Below are 17379 nucleotides of genomic sequence, written 5' to 3' on the forward strand. Positions count from 1 at the left end.
GGGGGGGGGGGACCTGAGAAAGCTGGGTGCTGGTCACATCCTCAGGTAGCTGGTCTCTTTGCTCCTGTCTAGAGTTTGTGGTATGGAAATGTCTGGTGTCTTTTACAGCTGTTTAAGATATTGGCAGAACAGAGGGCAAAATTAAGTTTAGCAAAAAAAAAAAATTAGGATCAGGGAATTGAGAGGGGTGTATCTGACCTGTTTAAGGTGGATCCTTCAATTTAGCTTCCTGGAATTCACAATAATTTTGGGGTTTATGAAAACATAAGTTTTAAACAGCACCATATTTATATCAAAATATTGTGACAGATAGTTTTGCATAATGAAAAGTATCTTTAAGACTATGAAAGGCAGCATGAGAGAGAAATTTGATAGCATGCACTTGTCCTCACACCTTTATAACTTTCAGGTACATGCCTTAATAATTTGTATTTGTATTCTGCTGACACATGTTTGATGACATTTTTTTAAAACTGACAAACCTCTCAGCTGTCAAATTGCATCAGAGATCTTTGAGAAGGATAAAATTTCACTTGAGGAGTTATTGATTAAAAATGACAGAGAACTTGCTTGGTTGGCACCTAGAGCCACTCCTTATGGTCCTCCGTGGTCACTGAGGGTCATATTTTCCTTTTGCTATTTCTGCCAGGCTCCAGAAGATTCTGTGGGCTAAGAAATATTCAGGAAGACAAGCCTACCTCGAACTGAGCATCTAGGCTGTCAATTCCAGTGATTCTTTTCATTGTCTAAAGATCTTTAGTTTAGATAAAAGACAGTTTTTCTCAGTGGTCAGGGCTTGGCAGTTGAAGCGAATTGTGGATGGATGTTTTGTGTCCATTTGTCTTCTGTCTTCTTTGGAGGAATAGAGTGCTGCTGCTAGGAGCCAACCTGTCTCTTTTTGTCCTGAAAAGTTTTTAATAATTAAAATGCCATATTCCCCAGATCTCTGAGCAGTTGAGGGCTGTTCATCAGGTATAACTACAGTATAGAATCTTCCTGGAGAACTGGGTCTGAGCTTGACTTTACTGGTTGTCAACTTAACAGATAAAGCAGGGTTGGATTAAGAGAATTAAAAGAACATACCAATTTAAAACATGAAACTTATTGTTTTTGTAGTCTGGAATGAGATATAATGGACAGTCATAACATTTAACAGTAAACATAGGTGCATTTAAGTTACATGTATGCATACACACACACACACAGTGAACAAGAATTGGGTGAAGTAGATGTTCTGGTGGGCCCTACCAAAGGTATGCCACTGCACAAAACACACATGCAACAGAGTCAGCACCCGGGAGACCAGACTGGAAATACTTCAGTAAAGATGGCTGCACTTTGCCACCTAACCTGGCTCTCAGTTAAGATGGTGGTGAAGTCACCCGAATTCAGTTAAGATGACAGTAAGGTCACCTGACCTCAGTTAAGATGGTGATAAGGTCACCTGACCTCTGTCAAAACAGCAGTGGTCACATGTTGTATGGAAAAGCCATGTTTTTTTGAACCTTAGGAGTTTTAAACATTATGATGAGAGAGACCTAGAGGTGTGACCTGCCCTGTTGCTGAGCCACCACACCACAAGCCGCCATGGGGAGCAAAGGATAAAATTGAAAACAGTTGCTTCATGGATTCAACTAATCCATGGGACCAGCAGTAGTGGTGGCAGGGATAGTTTGAGGAAAAGTGGAGCCAGTGCGACACAAGCAGAGCATGAACAGGCAAGTAGCTGATAGTTTGAAGGTTTATACCATAGCTTAAAACGTGAAAACCCGCAAAAACAGTGAATGAACACTGAAGGGCCAATAGAAGGATGCCTCCTCTCTATAGGTGGGATGTTAAAGCCTGACTGGCTCCTGTCTGGCTGACTAGGAAGCCAGAGAGGCTAGAGACCTCTCATGGCAGGGATTACTTATATGTAGAAGGATCTGTGGGCAGGTCTGCTTTTCGTCCCACCCGGCTCCTGCTCGGCTAGCTTAGACCCAGAAATAACAACACACAAATTGTATTCATTTAAACACTGCTTGGTTCATTAGCTCTAGTCTCTTACTGGCTAGTTCTCATATCTAATAATCTGTATAGCACTACGAGGTGGTCGCTTACCAGGAAGATTCTAGTGTACGTCCATCTTGGGCTGGAGCTTCATCATGTCTGACCTCACTTCCTTCTACCCAGCATTCTATTCTGTCTACTCCATCCACCTAAGAGCTGGCCTATCAAATGGGCCAAGGCAGTTTTTTTTATTAACCAAGGAAATTAACTCCTCCATCACTTATGAGTGGTTCAAAAGAAAAGAAAAAAAAAAAGAAAAGAGAAAAAATTCTGAGGGACCCTGGGCCCCAAATCAAATGCACCACCAAATGTGCAGTGCTAGCACAGGAGGACTAACCTTGGGTAGTCTGGTCACGTTTTTAGTTATAGGAAGCAACCAGAGATAAATGTCAGTGAAGGGCTCAACCATAGCCATGAAGGCTGTGGTTGGGGGCTGGAATGGGAACTCTCACCACCGAAGCTTCTGGTGAGCATAGAGGTCAGTGTTCAGGTAGATAGAACACAGAGCTGTTCTGAAGAAACCTTGTTCCTGGGCTGAGAGTTCCATGCACCCTCAGCTGGCCCACCTGCAGGTGGGAGGGAATGTGGAGAGAACCTAGCCGAGTCACAAGCACCAATGTTATGGTAAAAATAAAACAGCACCGTTCCCCAAGTAGCTGCAGTGGACAGCAGGTCCCGAGACCATGGTGGGCCACGGGGTAGCTGGTCCCTTGAGGAGCGGCAGCTGCGGCAGATGAGAGACAGAGATGGGTAGGCATGCCATGCAGAGAAAGTGTGTATTTATTTAGTGGGTTATGGAAGGGAAGGGGAAAGGGGAGAGGGGGAAGAGCAGAGAGAGACAGAGAGAGAGAGAGAGAGAGAGAGAGAGAGAGAGAGAGAGAAACGGGGGGGAGAGAGGAGAAGAGACATGGCAGCAGCTACCTGTTCAGGAGAGAGATGGAATGGAAGGAGCTCAGACTGGAAGCAGAAGGGAGATCTGCCTGCCTCAGCAGTGGATGGGGGTGGGTGGGAGGGGCTTGTCTCTTAAAAGGACGGGACAGACCATTACAGTCAGTCAGAAGCTCACTGACATACCAACATCACTAAATGGACTCAGAAGGGTGTGTGTGTGTGTGTTTTATGCAATTATAATGATTAAAGATAGGGTCATGAATAAGTGAGAGAGGGTACAGGAGAAGGCAAGGAGTTGGAGAGGACAGAGGGAGGGTAGAAATGATGTAATAACAGTACTCACAAAATTCTAAAAACTTCATTTTGAATTTTTTTTTTTTAAAAAAAGAGGACTGGTGACTTACCAGATGCATAGGTTCCTTTCAGAAGTGTCCCACTGTCCCCCGAGGAAATATACAACCTGGGAGCAAGGGCCTAAACATTGTCTTTCACCTTTACCTTGTTGTCCTAATTAATTCAAGTATGAGCTATCTAATGTGGAATATGTCAGTTGGATCACTACTGAAGAACAAATAGTCATGTGACTACTTGGAGATTGACCAAAAATCAATTTTTAAATAAGTTTTGGCTCAGTTAAGACTCAGGATTTTAAGTAGTGAGTAGCTTGACTAACTCAGAAGCAAATAGCTTTTCAATGGTAATTTTTTTAAGAGGGCACAAAAGCCTTGTGCACACAAATAAGCAGGAAAGTTAGACACACAGCTCACCTCTTCAAAGGAATGAGGTGCAAAGTTGCTCTACCTGGAATCTAGGAATGAAGCCCTTTAACAACCTAGTGATCCTTTGCTCTGGGATGAGAGAGGCTCTGCCTTATCTCCCAGAATTTATGTCTTTACTTATACAAAACCTTCCTTCCTAAATGTTGAGTGAGCATTGTTTTTAGAGCATAAAATCTATTCTTTTTTTTTATTGCAATTCAAGATTTTTTTTTATTGAGAAGAGGAAGAAAAAAAAACAAGTTTCCACCTCCTCCCAGCCTCCCATTTTCCTCCCCCTCCTCCCACCCTTCTCCCCCTCCTCCCACCCTTCTCCCCTTTCTCCCACTCCTCTCCCCCTCCCTCTCCAGTCCAAAGAGCAGTCAGGATTCCCTGCCCTGTGGAAAGTCCTAGGTCCTCCCCCCTCTGTTCATATCTAGGAAGGTGAACATCCAAACTGGCTAGGCTCCCACAAAGCCAGCACATTGCGTAGGATCAAAACCCCGTGCCATTGTACTTAGCTTCTCATCAGCCCTCATTGTTCGCCATGTTCAGAGAGTCCAGTTTTAACCCATGCTTTTTCAGTCACAGTCCAGCTGGCCTTGGTGAGCTCCCAGTAGATCAGCTCCACTGTCTCAGTGGGTGGGTGCACCCCTCGTGGTCCCGACTTCTTTGCTCATGTTCTCCGTCCTTCTGCTCCTCATTGGGACCTTGGGAGCTTAGTCCAGTGCTCCAGTGTGGGTCTCTGTCTCTATCTCCATCCATCACCAGATGAAGGTTCTATGATGATATGCAAGATATTCATCAGTATTGCTATAGGCTAGGGTCATTTCAGGTTCCCTATCCTCAGGTGCCCAAGGAACTAACTGGGGACCTCAGCTTGGGCTCCTGGGAGCCACTCTAGGTTCAAGTCTCTTGCCAACCCTAAGGCGGCTCCCTTCACTAAGAATTGTGCTTCCGTGCTCCCCTATCCAACCTTCCTTTATCCCAATCCTCCTTTTTCCCCAAGTTCCCCCCAATCCTCCCCTTCTCCCTTTTCTCTCCCCATCTCCCCTTACCCCCATCCCACCCCACCCCCAAGATCCCAATTTTCTCCCTGGCAATTTTGTCTACTTCCCATAGCCAAGAGGGTAACTATATGTTTTTCCTTTGGTTCACCTTCTTACTTAGCTTCTTTAGGATAACCAGTTGTAGACTCTGTGAACCTTATTTATGGCTAGAAACCAATTATGAGTGAGTACATCCCATATTCATCTTTTTGGGTCTGGGTTACCTCACTCAGAATAGTGTTTTCTATTTCCATCCATTTGCATGCAAAATTCGAGAAGTCATTGTTTTTTACCGCAGCGTAGTACTCTAATGTGTAGATATTCCACACTTTCTTCATCCATTCTTCCATTGAGGGGCATCTAGGTTGTTTCCAGGTTCTGGCTATTACAAATAATACTGCTATGAACATGGTTGAACAAATGCTCTTGTCATATGATAGGGCATCTCTTGGGTATATTCCCAGGAGTGGTATTGCTGGGTCCAGGGGTAGGTTGATCCCGAATTTCCTGAGAAACCGAACACTGATTTCCATAGTGGTTGCACAAGATTGCATTCCTGATGGAGGAAGGTCATTGGTTAAAATAAAAGAAGCTGCTTGGCTCTCATTGGTTAGGAGATAGGTGGGAGGAGTAAACAGAACAGAATGCCAGGAGGAAGAGGAAGTGAGGTCAGACTCCGCAGCTCTCCTCTCCCGGAGCAGACACTCAGAGAGAGACGCCATGCTACCTGCTCCAGGGAAGACGCACGCTATGAAGCTCCGACCCAGGATGGACTTAGGCTAGAATCTTCCCGGTAAGACCGGTACTACACAGATGATAAGAAATGAGCTAGTCCAGGTGCGAGAGATAGCCTAGAAGAGGCTAGATAGGAATGGGCCAGAGCAGTGTTTAAATGAATACAGTGTCCGTGTAATTATTTCGGGGCATAAGCTAGCCGGGCAAGCGGCTGGGGGTTGGGGACACAGCCCCGCCGCCATTCATATTACAACACATTCCCACCAGCAATGGATGAGGGTACCCCTTCCTCCATAGCCTCTCCAGCAAAGACTATCATTGGTGTTTTTTATTTTAGCCATTCTGACAGGTGTAAGATGATATCTCAAAGTTGTTTTGATTTGCATTTCCCTGATCGCTAAGGAGGTTGAGCATGACCTTAAGTGTCTTTTGGCCATTTGAACTTCCTCTGCTGAGAATTCTCTGTTCAGTTCAGTGCCCCATTTTTTAATTGGGTTGATTAGCATTTTAAAGTCTAGTTTCCTGAGTTCTCTATATATTTTGGAGATCAGACCTTTGTCTGTTGTGGGGTTGGTGAAGATCTTCTCCCAGTCAGTAGGTTGCCTTTTTGTCTTGGTGACAGTGTCCTTTGCTTTACAGAAGCTTCTCAGTTTTAGTAGGTCCCATTTATTCAATGATGCCCTTAGTGTCTGTGCCGCTGGGGTTATACGTAGGAAGTGGTCTCCTGTGCCCATATGTTGTAGGGTACGTCCCACTTTCTCTTCTATTAGGTTCAATGTGTTCTGACTGATAGTGAGGTCTTTAATCCATTTGGACTTGAGTTTTGTGCACGGTGATAGATATGGGTCTATTTTCATTCTTCTACAGGTTGACATCCAGTTATGCCAGCACCATTTGTTGAAGATGCTTTCTTTCTTCCATTGTATACTTTTAGCTCCTTTATCAAAAATCAGGTGCTCATAGGTTTGTGGGATAAAGTCCGGGTCTTCTATATGATTCCATTGGTCGACTTCTCTGTTTTTATGCCAGTACCACACTGTTTTCATTACTGTAGCTCTGTAATAGAGTTTGAAGTCAGGGATGGTAATGCCTCCAGACAATCCTTTATTGTATAGGATTGTTTTGGCTCTCCTGGGTTTTTTGTTTTTCCATATAAAGTTGATTATTGTCCTCTCAAGATCTGTGAAGAATTTTGATGGGACCTTGATGGGGATTGCATTGAATCTATAAATTGCCTTTGGTAGAATTGCCATTTTTACTATGTTGATCCTCCCAATCCAAGAGCAAGGGAGGTCCTCCCATTTTCTGATATACTCCTCAATTTCTTTCTTCAATGCCTTAAAGTTCTTGTCAAATAGATCTTTCACTTTCTTGGTCAGAGTTACCCCAAGATATTTTATGCTGTTTGTGGCTATCGTGAAAGGTGAAGCTTCTCTGATTTCCCTCTCTGCTTCCATATCCTTTGAGTATAGGAGGACGACTGATTTTTGGGGGTTGATCGTGTATCCTGCCACATTACTAAAGCTGTTTATCAGCTGTAAAAGATCTTTGGTGGAGTTTTGGGGGTCACTTATGTACACTATCATATCATCTGCAAATAACTAAAGTTTCACTTCTTCCTTTCCAATTCGAATCCCATTGATCCCCTTATGTTGTCTTATTGCTATTGCTACAACTTCAAGCACTATATTGAAGAGGTATTGAGAGAGTGGACAGCCTTGTCGTGTTCCTGATTTTAGTGGGATGGCTTTGAGTTTCTCTCCATTTAATTTGATGTTAGCTGTCGGCTTGTTGTAAATAGCTTTTATTATATTTAGGTATGACCCTTGTATCCCTAATCTCTCCAATACTTTTATCATAAAGGGATGTTGAATTTTGTCAAATGCTTTTTCAGCATCTAATGAAATGATCATATGGTTTTTTTCTTTCAGTTTATTTATATGATGGATTACATTGATAGATTTTCGTATGTTGAACCAGCCCTGCATCTCTGGGATGAAGCCTACTTGATCATAATGGATAATTTTTCTGATGCGTTCTTGGATTCAGTTTGCCAGTATTTTGTTGAGGATTTTTGCATCGATGTTCATGAGTGAGATTGGTCTATAATTCTCTTTCTTGGTTGAGTGTTTGTGTGGTTTTGGTATCAGAGTAACTGTAGCTTCATAAAAGGAATTTGGCAATGCCTCTTCTGTTTCTATATTGTGAAATACATTAAGGAGTATAGGTATTAGGTCTTGGAAGTTCTGGTAGAATTCCGCATTGAAACCATCTGGTCCTGGGCTTTTTTTGGTAGGGAGGTTTTTGATAACCTCTTCTAATTCTTCGCGACTAACATGTCTATTTAGATTGTTCACCTGGTCCTGGTTTAACTTTGGTATATGGTATTTATCTAAAAAAGTGTCCATTTCTTTTACATTTTCAAGTTTTGTCGCATACAGGCTTTTGTAGTAAGCTCTAATGATTCTCTGAATTTCCTCTGTGTCTGTGGTTATGTCCCCCTTTTCATTTCTGATCTTATTAATTTGCAAATTCGGTCTCTGCCGTTTGATTAGTTTGGATAGGGGTTTGTCAATCTTGTTGATTTTCTCCAGGAACCAGCTTTTTGTTTCTTTGATCCTTTGTATTGTTTTCTGTGTTTCTATTTTGTTGATTTCAGCCCTCAGTTTGATTATTTCCAGTCTTCTACTCCTCCTAGGTGAGTCTGCTTCTTTTTTTTCTAGAGCTTTCAGGTGGGCTGTTAAGTCTCCAAAGTGAGCTTTCTCTGTTTTCTTTAAGTGGGCACTTAGTGCTATGAACTTTCCTCTTAGGACTGCTTTCATAGTGTCCCATAAGTTTGAGTATGTTGTTTCTTTATTTTCATTGAATTCCAGGAAGACTTTAATTTCTTTCTTTATTTCTTCCTTAATCCAGGTATGGTTCAGTAGTTGACTGTTCAGTTTCCATGAATTTGTAGGCTTTCTGGGGGTAGCATTGTTGTTGAATTCTAACTTTAATCCATGGTGATCTGAGAAGACACAGGTGGTTACTAATATTTTTTTGTAACTGTGGATGTTTGCTTTGTTACCGACTATGTGGTCGATTTTTGAGAAAGTTCCATGAGCTGCAGAGAAGAAGGTATATTCTTTCCTATTTGGGTGGAATGATCTATCGATGTCTGTTAAGTCCATTTGATTCATTACCTCCTTTATTTCTCTTATTTCTCTGTTAGGTTTCTGTCTGATTGACCTGTCCATTGGTGAGAGAGGAGTGTTGAAGTCTCCTACTATTAGTGTGTGTGGTTTGATGGCTGCCTTGAGTTTTAGCAATGTTTCTTTTATGTACGTGGGTGCTTTTATATTAGGGGCATAGATGTTCAGGATTGAGACTTCATCCTGACAAACTGTTCCTGTTATGAGTATAAAATGCCCCTCTCCATCTCTTCTGATTGATTTAAGTTTGAAGTCAACTTTGTTAGAGATTAGTATGGCCACACCTGCTTGTTTCTTAGGTCCATTTGCTTGATAAGCCTTTTCCCAGCCCTTTACTCTGAGTAGGTGCCTGTCTTTGTGGTTGAGGAGTGTTTCTTGTAAACAGCAGAATGTTGGATCCTGTTTTTTTATACAATCTCTTAGCCTGTGCCTTTTTATAGGTGAGTTGAGTCCATTGACATTAAGTGATATTAATGACCAGTGCTTGTTAACTCCAGTCACTTTTTTAGTAGTAGGGTTTGCGTGTTTCCCTTCTTTGAGTTGCGCTGGTGAAGGGTCTCTAGATGTCTGAGTTATTGTGGTCATTGTTGGACTCCTTGGTTAGTGATTTTCCTTCTATTACTTTCTGTAAAGCTGGATTTGTGGCTGTGTATTGTTTAAATTTTTTTTTATCCTGGAAAATTTTATTTTCTCCATTTATAATGAACGAAAGCTTGGCTGGGTATAGTAATCTGGGCTTGCACCTATGGTCTCTTAGTCTTTGCAATACATCTATCCAGGACCTTCTGGCTTTCATGGTTTCCATGGAAAAGTCAGGTGTAAGTCTGATAGGTTTACCTTTATAAGTAATTTGGCCTTTTTCCTTTGCAGCTCTTAATATTCTTTCTTTATTCTGAATATTTTGTGTTTTGATTATTATATTGTGAGGGTATGTTTTTTTTTTTTTTGATCCAGCCTATTCGGTGTTTTGAATGCTTCTTGAATCTTCATAGGTATATCTTTCTTTATGTTGGGAAAGTTTTCTTCTATAATTTTATTAAATATATTTTCTGGACCATTGAGCTGCACTTCTTCTCCTTCTTCTACTCCTATTATTCTTAGGTTTGGTCTTTTTATTGTGTCCCATTTTTCCTGAATGTTTTGTGATGAAAGTTTTTTGGACTTGCTGTTTTCTTTGATCAGTGTGTTTATTTTCTCTATGGTATCTTCAGAATCTGAGATTCTTTCTTCTAACTCTTGTATTCTGTTGGTTATGCTTGTTTCTGTAGACTCTGTTTGTTTACTTAAATTTTCCATGTCCAGCCGGCCCTCTGTTTGTGTTTTCTTCTTTGCCACCATTTCAGTTTTCAAGTCTTGAACTGTTTCCATTATCTGTTTGATTGTTTTTCCTTGGTTTTCTAGGGTATCATTCACTGATTTATTCAATTCTTCAAACTTTCTGTTATATTTCTCATCCATTTCTATAAGGGCGTGTTTTACATGCTGTTTAAGGGCGTCAATCACGTTCATGAAGTCAATCTTTTCTACTTCTTTTTGATTAAGGTGTTCATGTCCTCCCGTTGTGAGGTCGCTGGTTTCTGGTGGCTTCGTGTTGCTTTTCAGCTTGCTGGGCGAATTCTTGCCTTGGCGTCTGCCCATCTCTTCTTCCAAATGCTCCCTTACGGATCTTCTTTCACTGGATCAGGGCTCCTTGCCTACCCAACGCTGGCTCTCCCCAATGTTGGCTCTCCCCAACGCTGGCTCTCCTGGCGCCCCAACGCTGTCTCTCCTGGCGCCGAGAGATCAGGCATCCGTGCTGATGGGGCAGCTCGCAAGCAAAGCGCCTACCCTGTTTGGTGCAGGCAGGCCATAGAAGCAAAGGAAGTCCCACCCGCTTGGGTGCCCCGAGGATTCCGACCCAGTGCCCAGACAGGCTGGGCTGGGTGATGTTATGTGCCGAAAGAGGGCGGTGGGGCCGAAATGGGGAGGGTTCTGGATGGAAGCTGGGTGGGCTAGGAAGAAAGAGGCGGTATGCCGGGAATAGAGGCCCTGCAGAGAGCCCAAGAAGGATAGGGGGCCAAGGAACCTCTGAGCTCCGTGTCCCAGGCTGGCGCCGGGCGGGGCCAGAAACTCACCCCAACGCTGTCTCTCCTGGCGCTGAGAGCTCAGGCCTCCGTGCTGATGGAGCAGCTCGCAAAACCATAAAATCTATTCTTATGAATGATGTCACACATACTTTACAACTTCTATATTATCTTAGGGCCAGGTCAATCCTCATACCCACAGGCACTATGTTTACCTCAGTCATTCCCTCTAGACTATAAATCTTGGGCACTATCTCTGAGTCAACAGTACATAGTCTTGGGAAAGAAGCCAGATGGACTTTGTAAGGAATCTCAATGCAAACATGTTTTAAATTGTTGCACCCTTGGGACTGAGTTAAGCACAGTTGTGCTATGCTTAAATATGGCTAAAGTAAAATGATCTGGGGCCGACTCTAGAAGTCCTGGTCCAGCAGCAATTACAATAAAATTGATAGAGTCGAGTTTCATTCTTGTTTCTTCAAGGATCGTTTTCCCCTGTGCCTGCTGTAAAGCCTGTAGGGGAATCAGCACAGCTGCTGCCGCAACATGGGATGCTGGACCCTTGGAGAAGATAAGGGAAGTTTTCTTCAAATAGAAATCAGAGGTTTAGGAAACTCGGTCCTCTCACCCAAGGGGTCGAGATTGTAAGTGAGGGAGCTAATAACATGGGCCTTCTCAGTCCTTTGAGACAAAGCATTTTGTACAATTATTAAGATCTTTGTTGAGATCTCAAGGAACAAAATATTCAGAACATCAACTCTATGTGCATAGCCCTTGAAAAGAGAGATAAAATCCATGTTAATCATTTTACAGGCTGCAGTACAATAATGTATTGCTTGGAACCTCTCAGCAGATTAAAAAAAGACTTTTCTGCTACACTTCTTGGCAGGTCTTGGCATATAGCCAAAGGAGACTCTAACTGCTCAGGCTTCACATTAGTTAGAGCTCTACTGTGGCTCTCGTGAATCAACTTTCTTCAACTCAACGACTTCCTGTCTGTAGCTTGTAGGACTGCCAGGGTCTGGTGGAGCAGAGTGAGTTCCAAGAATGACCTGGAAGGGCCGAAGTACACTTTGTTGCTGTGGGCGTGGAAACCTCACAGGGACAAGAGCAGGTAAATTCCGGCGCGTTTGGCAGAGAAACCAGCTGAAGGCACGACTTATCCTCTCCTGATTCCGCTGCTCACCGTCCCTGAGGGCTCAGCTGCGGGTGAGTGAGGTGAAAGGACAGCAGGTGTGGGAGCCCAGGACAACAGTGCCCTCGCTTCTCCTTTCACATTGAGTGCTCTGCGTCCCCGAGCTTGAGAAACATCGCAGTGGGCTCAGAAACAGAACCGGAGCTGCACGGCACTGAGAGACCCCGAAGAGATGTAGGAAAAGACAGGACCTAGGAACCTGCTTCACTGGAGCACAGGAAGGACTGAATTCACAGCCTAGGTGCCCAAAACGTTCGCGAATCTGCCCGGAGTCTTCTGCGGGGGCCCCTACTGAGGTCTCCCATTCTCTCCGCAGCTCCAGTCACACCTGTCTGGAACCTGGACTCAGGAAGGAACCATGGCAAAGGCTGCAGCCACCAGACGCAATCTTTCCCTAGTTCTGTGCCTTTTCCTTCTACTGAGCTGTCTGGGATCTTCCCTGTGGGCCAGTGAGTTACTGGGATTTAAAGGGAGGGGCGGGGAAGGGCACATGGGGCTACTGAGTCAGGAAGATCAAAGTCTCCTCATGGGAAGAAGATCCTGGGCTTCTATCTCTTCACTATCACTGAGATTTAAGTCTGGGCGCCCTTGTCCTCACCGCATCCCTCCCCTTTCTCTTCAGTGGATTGACAAAGTTAGGGGAAAAGTTACTGCTGCAGGGGCTGCATGAATGAGGAGGGCACCGCAGCAGAGGGGAGTAGCTAGTGATGCCCTCAGCACCACTGGAATCCACTGAAACCTAAGCCTCCTCACCAGTGCTGACCCCTCCAGGAGGCTGTGTCAGCTCCCCTGGACCTTAGGCAGTCTATGCTTTGAAGACTGCCTTCTGGGGATTCCTCACCAGCCCTCCACCATTCGGTGACCCCTTTGTGCTTGAGCTTTCCTTCCCACCTTCTCATGCTATTCTCTGAAAGATGACAATAGAGACAATAGAGGCTTCCTGGAAGAACCACAGGCAGCCATGACCATACAAATTCATACCTCTTCCTTTCTTTCTTTCTTTCTTTCTTTCTTTCTTTCTTTCTTTCTTTCTTTCTTTCTTTCTTTCTTTCTGTCTTTGTTTTGTTTTAAAGCAGTATTTCACACCACCCCACAGTATAGAATCTCCAATAATCCCATCTTTCCCTCAGTCTAAGCTCAGTTTCCATCCCCATGGGACTCATCCTATGGCTCCTCACTTTCTGGTCCATCTTGCCTTTCCCTCTTTCCCACCCATGAAGTGCATATACGTTCTCTTCCAGGTGGCAGACTGCTCATGCCTGAAAAAACCTTGGCTAAGCAGGGGCTAGCACACTGCTATGGAGGTCTCTGGCAATGGTCCTGGCTGGGGTGTTTAAAATCTTCTGTCCTTGATTCCAAGCCCATACAGTCTAGCTTTTGGGGAGACAACAGCAATCAGATACCGGGGTTCATTTAGGAAGGAGAGGATTTTTTTCCCCTGTAAATGGCAGGCACTATTTAGTTGAAAATATTTATTTTCAACCTGGCAAGTCTCATTATGTCTATCCTGCATCAAATACTCAGGTCTGCAGTCAGTGTGACAGATGCAGAAGGTAACAAGTTGATGTATGGGACAGCAGCTTTGTCCTCTGTCCTCAGATTAGGTGTATACCCCATGTACCATGTATAGGTGCCCATTCACCCAGAGTGTCTTGAAAAGCAGTGCCAAAGTTGCACATTTCCCAGTAAACAGTGGGTTCTATGTTGCCTATGATGTCTGGGACATCTAGAAATGACAGGAGGAGGGCCTGGGTTTAGGGCCTCTTCATCTCTTCATTGCTGTCCAGCACAATCCTTAGATCCCATGGCCTTAAAGGGCACTCTTTGAAGCCTGAGGTGTTTGCTGAAGAAGAGGTGGCAACTTACTTGAGAACCTCACAGCAGAGAGGCATGGCACCTGGGGTGCATGGTGGCTGGAGCAGCAAGCTTAGAACTCACAAAATTTTAGTTCAGTTTGTTTTATTTGTTGTTGTTTTAGTATAGCACACATCTTGGTGAACTACACTTGTTTGTTTATTTTTCAAGACGGAGTTTCTTTGTGAAACAGTCCTGGCTTGTTCTGAAATTTGCTCTGCAGGCCAGACTGTCCTGGAACTCACAGAGTTCCTCCTGCCTCTGCTTCCTGAGTGCTGGGATTAAGTCATGTGCCACCACTGCACAGCTGGTTTGGGTTTTTGAGATGAGGTCTCCCTATTTAGTTCCTGCTGTCCTAGAACTCACTTTGTAGAACAGGATGGACAAAACTCATAAAGTTCTGCCTTCCTCTGCCTCTCAAGTGCTGGCATGAGAGCTATGTGATACCATGTTGAGATGAGAACACACATCTTAAACCTCAAGCAAGGTCCAGAGATGAAGAAATGGGAATGAGTTTTGAAGCCACCCCCAGTGACACACTTCCTTCAGTCAGGCCATACCTCCTACACCTGTCCAAACAGCTGTCACCAACTGGGTACCACATAGTCAAACACCCTACTCTATAGAGGATAGGGTCATTCAAATAACCACACTAGACACTCACAGGAGCATCTGGGGGTCCATCCCCTAAGTGACAGGGCAGTAATGAAGCAATACAGAAAGAATGACTGCACTTGCTGCTGGGCTGAATGGGATCTTGTTGGGATCTGATTGATCCTCATGGGAAGGCAATCAGAGTCTGTCTTTGATGAGGTTCAGTTTTAATTTTTTTCCAGATTGATTTTGTTTTAACTGCCTGTATGTATGTATATTACATATGTGCCTGGTACCATCAGAGGTCAGAAAAGGACATTTGATCCCCTGGGCCTAGAGTTACAGGCTGTGGTCAGCCACCATGTATGGGTGTTGAGAATCAATCCTATATTAGCTACAAGAACAAGTGTCCACAACCACTGCACCACCTCTCTAGCCCCAGTGGTTCAATTTAAACAATGGGCACAGGAGTTGGGGTTTTCATGGGACAGCAGCTTTCAGTTTCTTCATCATCTGTTTTGTCTTCTTTTTCTTTGCTTGTTTTGTTTTTTTTGTTTTCTTTTGTTTTTTGTCACATCTATTAAATTTCTTTCTTTTTTATTATTTATTTATTTTTCCATTAAAAAATTTATCCTTCCTCCCCTCCTCCTATTCCCCTCCCACTCCCTTAGTCACACTCCTCCCTCCCCCTCCCTCCTTAAGAGAGGTCAGGGAACCCTGCCCTGTGGGAAGTCCAAGGCCCTCCCCTCTATATCCAGGCCTAGGAAGCTTTGCATACAAATTGACTAGGGTCCCAAAAAGCCAGTACATGCAGTAGAAACAAGTCCCAGTGCCTTTATCAGCCCCCATTGTCAGCCACAATCAGAGAGTCCGGTTTGATCACATGCTCATTCAGTCCTGGTCCAGCTGGATTTGGTGAGCTCCTATTAGAACAGGCACACTGTCTCAGTGGGTGGACCAACCCCTCACGGTCCAGACTTCCTTGTTTTTGTTTTTTTCAACACAAGGTTTCTCTATCTACCTCTGGCTGTCCTGGAACTTACTTTGTAGACAAGAATGGCCCCAAACCTACAGAGATCTGCCTGCCTGTGCCTCATTGAGTGCTTGAATTAAAGGCATTTGTCACCACCACCCACTTTGTCTTTAATTATTAAAACCCAGCCACATCCGGGTTAGCTAACCATCTTTCTGTATTTAGGATTTTGATGTTCTGTTAGTCATGACTCCTCAGCAATTAGACTTCAAGGTGGGTCCTTTTTACTCATCAGTGGACCACTGCCTTTGATGTTACTGCTTCCTGACCACTGCACCCTACGGGGCTTTTCTGTACCATGTTGCTACAGTTCAGGAATACAGTTTCTTAACACCAACTCCAGCCTAGAGCCATCACCATCCCTGAACTTCTTGCAACGCTAGTGCCCTACTCTCTGGTCCTTCTCACTGTGCTTCTTGACAGGGATGGTCCAAAATAGAGCAGCATGGACTCTGCACAGTTCCCCTGGAAATGTTTGCTGTTCCATCCATTCTGGCACATGCACTTCTCCGAGATTCTTGATTCCCACTCTTCTACTGTCAGATTTAACCAGTCTAGAGTTTCTTTGTCCCATAGTGTGGGCATGATAATCCTCTGACCAGGTCCAGGAAGCCATCCCTGGAGCAGCACAGTGCATCCAGGGGAATGATCTCGAGTGTGTAGTTTTAGTCTCACTCTTTTGCTGTGATAAAACATTCTACCAAAAGCAATTCACGTGAGAAATGTTGTCTTGCTCAGTGTTCTATTGCTGTGAAGAGACACCATGACCATGGTAACTCTTAGAAAAGAAAGCATTTATTTGGGACTTGCTTACAGTTTCAGAGGTCTAGTACATTTTCTCATGGCGAGGAGCATAGTGGTACCCAGGAAGATATGGTAGCTGAGAGTTCTACATCCAGATCCAAAGGCAACAAGAAGAGAGAGACTCTAGGCTTGGAATTGACTTTTTAAACCTCAAAGCCTACCCACAATGACACACTTCATCCAATAAGGTCACACCTACTCAAACTAGGCCACATTCCTAATTCCTCTTAGGAAGTGCCAATCCCTAATGACCAAGCATTCAAATAGATGAGCCTATGGGGGCCATTCTTTTTTTAAAATTATTATTTATTAAGGATTTCTGTCTCTTCCCTGTCACCACCTCCCATTTTCCTCCCCCTTCCCCAATCAACTCCTCCTCTCTCATCAGCCCAAAGAGCAGTCAGGGTTCCCTGCCCTGTGGGGAGTCCAAGGACCTCCCACCTCCTTCCAGGTCTAGTAAGGTGAACATCCAAACAGCCTAGGCTCTATGGGGGCCATTCTTATTTAAACCATAACAACCATGGCCTTGTATAATTTTCATACCTGGGCATATGCCAAGGCTTGTGACCTTCTCACTTGGCATCCTTTCAATGTCTGGCGAACAACACTCATCCATGCTTCTCCATGGAACAGAATGAACATATTTTTTTTTTTATCACATCTCTTTGACACAAGACTTTTCTGAGCCTTTTGACACACTTTTCATTACCAGCTTTAGAAGTTTTGGATTTTCCATTTCATGCAGTGTGGACCAGCCTACAGCGGGGAGCGGCAGGCTGTGTTCCCACCCAGCTCTGCATGGCTAGCTTTGCGGTGGGCTGCATTCCGCTACCCAGCTCCAGGCCACTGGCTAGCTTTACCCAGAATAATTACATGGAAACTGTATTCTTTTAAGCACTGCCTGGCCTGTTATATGTAGCCTCTTATTGGCTAATTCTCACATCTCGATTAACCCATTTCTAATAATCTGTGTAGCATCACGAGATGGTGTCTTACCAGGAAGGATTCTAGCCTACATCTGTCTGGGGTCGGAGAATCATGGCGACTGCCTGACTCAGCTTCTTTTTCCATGCATTCTGTCTACTCCACCTACCTAATTTTCTGTCCTATTAAAGGGCCAAGGCAGTTTTTTTATTTAACCAATGAAATCAACACAAAACACAAGA

At 44.0% G+C, this 17379-nt stretch overlaps 1 protein-coding gene across 5 annotated transcripts in view; it reads left to right on the forward strand.

Moving 5' to 3' along the window:
- The window catches only part of Raet1e (retinoic acid early transcript 1E), a 114133-nt gene that overhangs the window by 81717 nt on the left and 15037 nt on the right, over positions 1–17379 (forward strand). For 2 of the 5 annotated variants that reach the window (XR_012907922.1, XM_075949504.1), the window contains exon 4: positions 11736–12377. Coding sequence is in view for 4 of the 5 variants with exons in the window: in XM_075949504.1 (XP_075805619.1) it covers positions 12287–12377 (91 nt within the window). In the remaining variant the exon portion in view is untranslated. The remainder of the gene's footprint in view (positions 1–11735; positions 12378–17379) is intronic. The other 3 variants (XM_075949494.1, XM_075949511.1, XM_075949520.1) reach the window with 3 other exon arrangements.

Source organism: Microtus pennsylvanicus, chromosome 1 (genome assembly GCF_037038515.1).
Source record: "Microtus pennsylvanicus isolate mMicPen1 chromosome 1, mMicPen1.hap1, whole genome shotgun sequence".
Classification (NCBI taxonomy): domain Eukaryota; kingdom Metazoa; phylum Chordata; class Mammalia; order Rodentia; family Cricetidae; genus Microtus; species Microtus pennsylvanicus.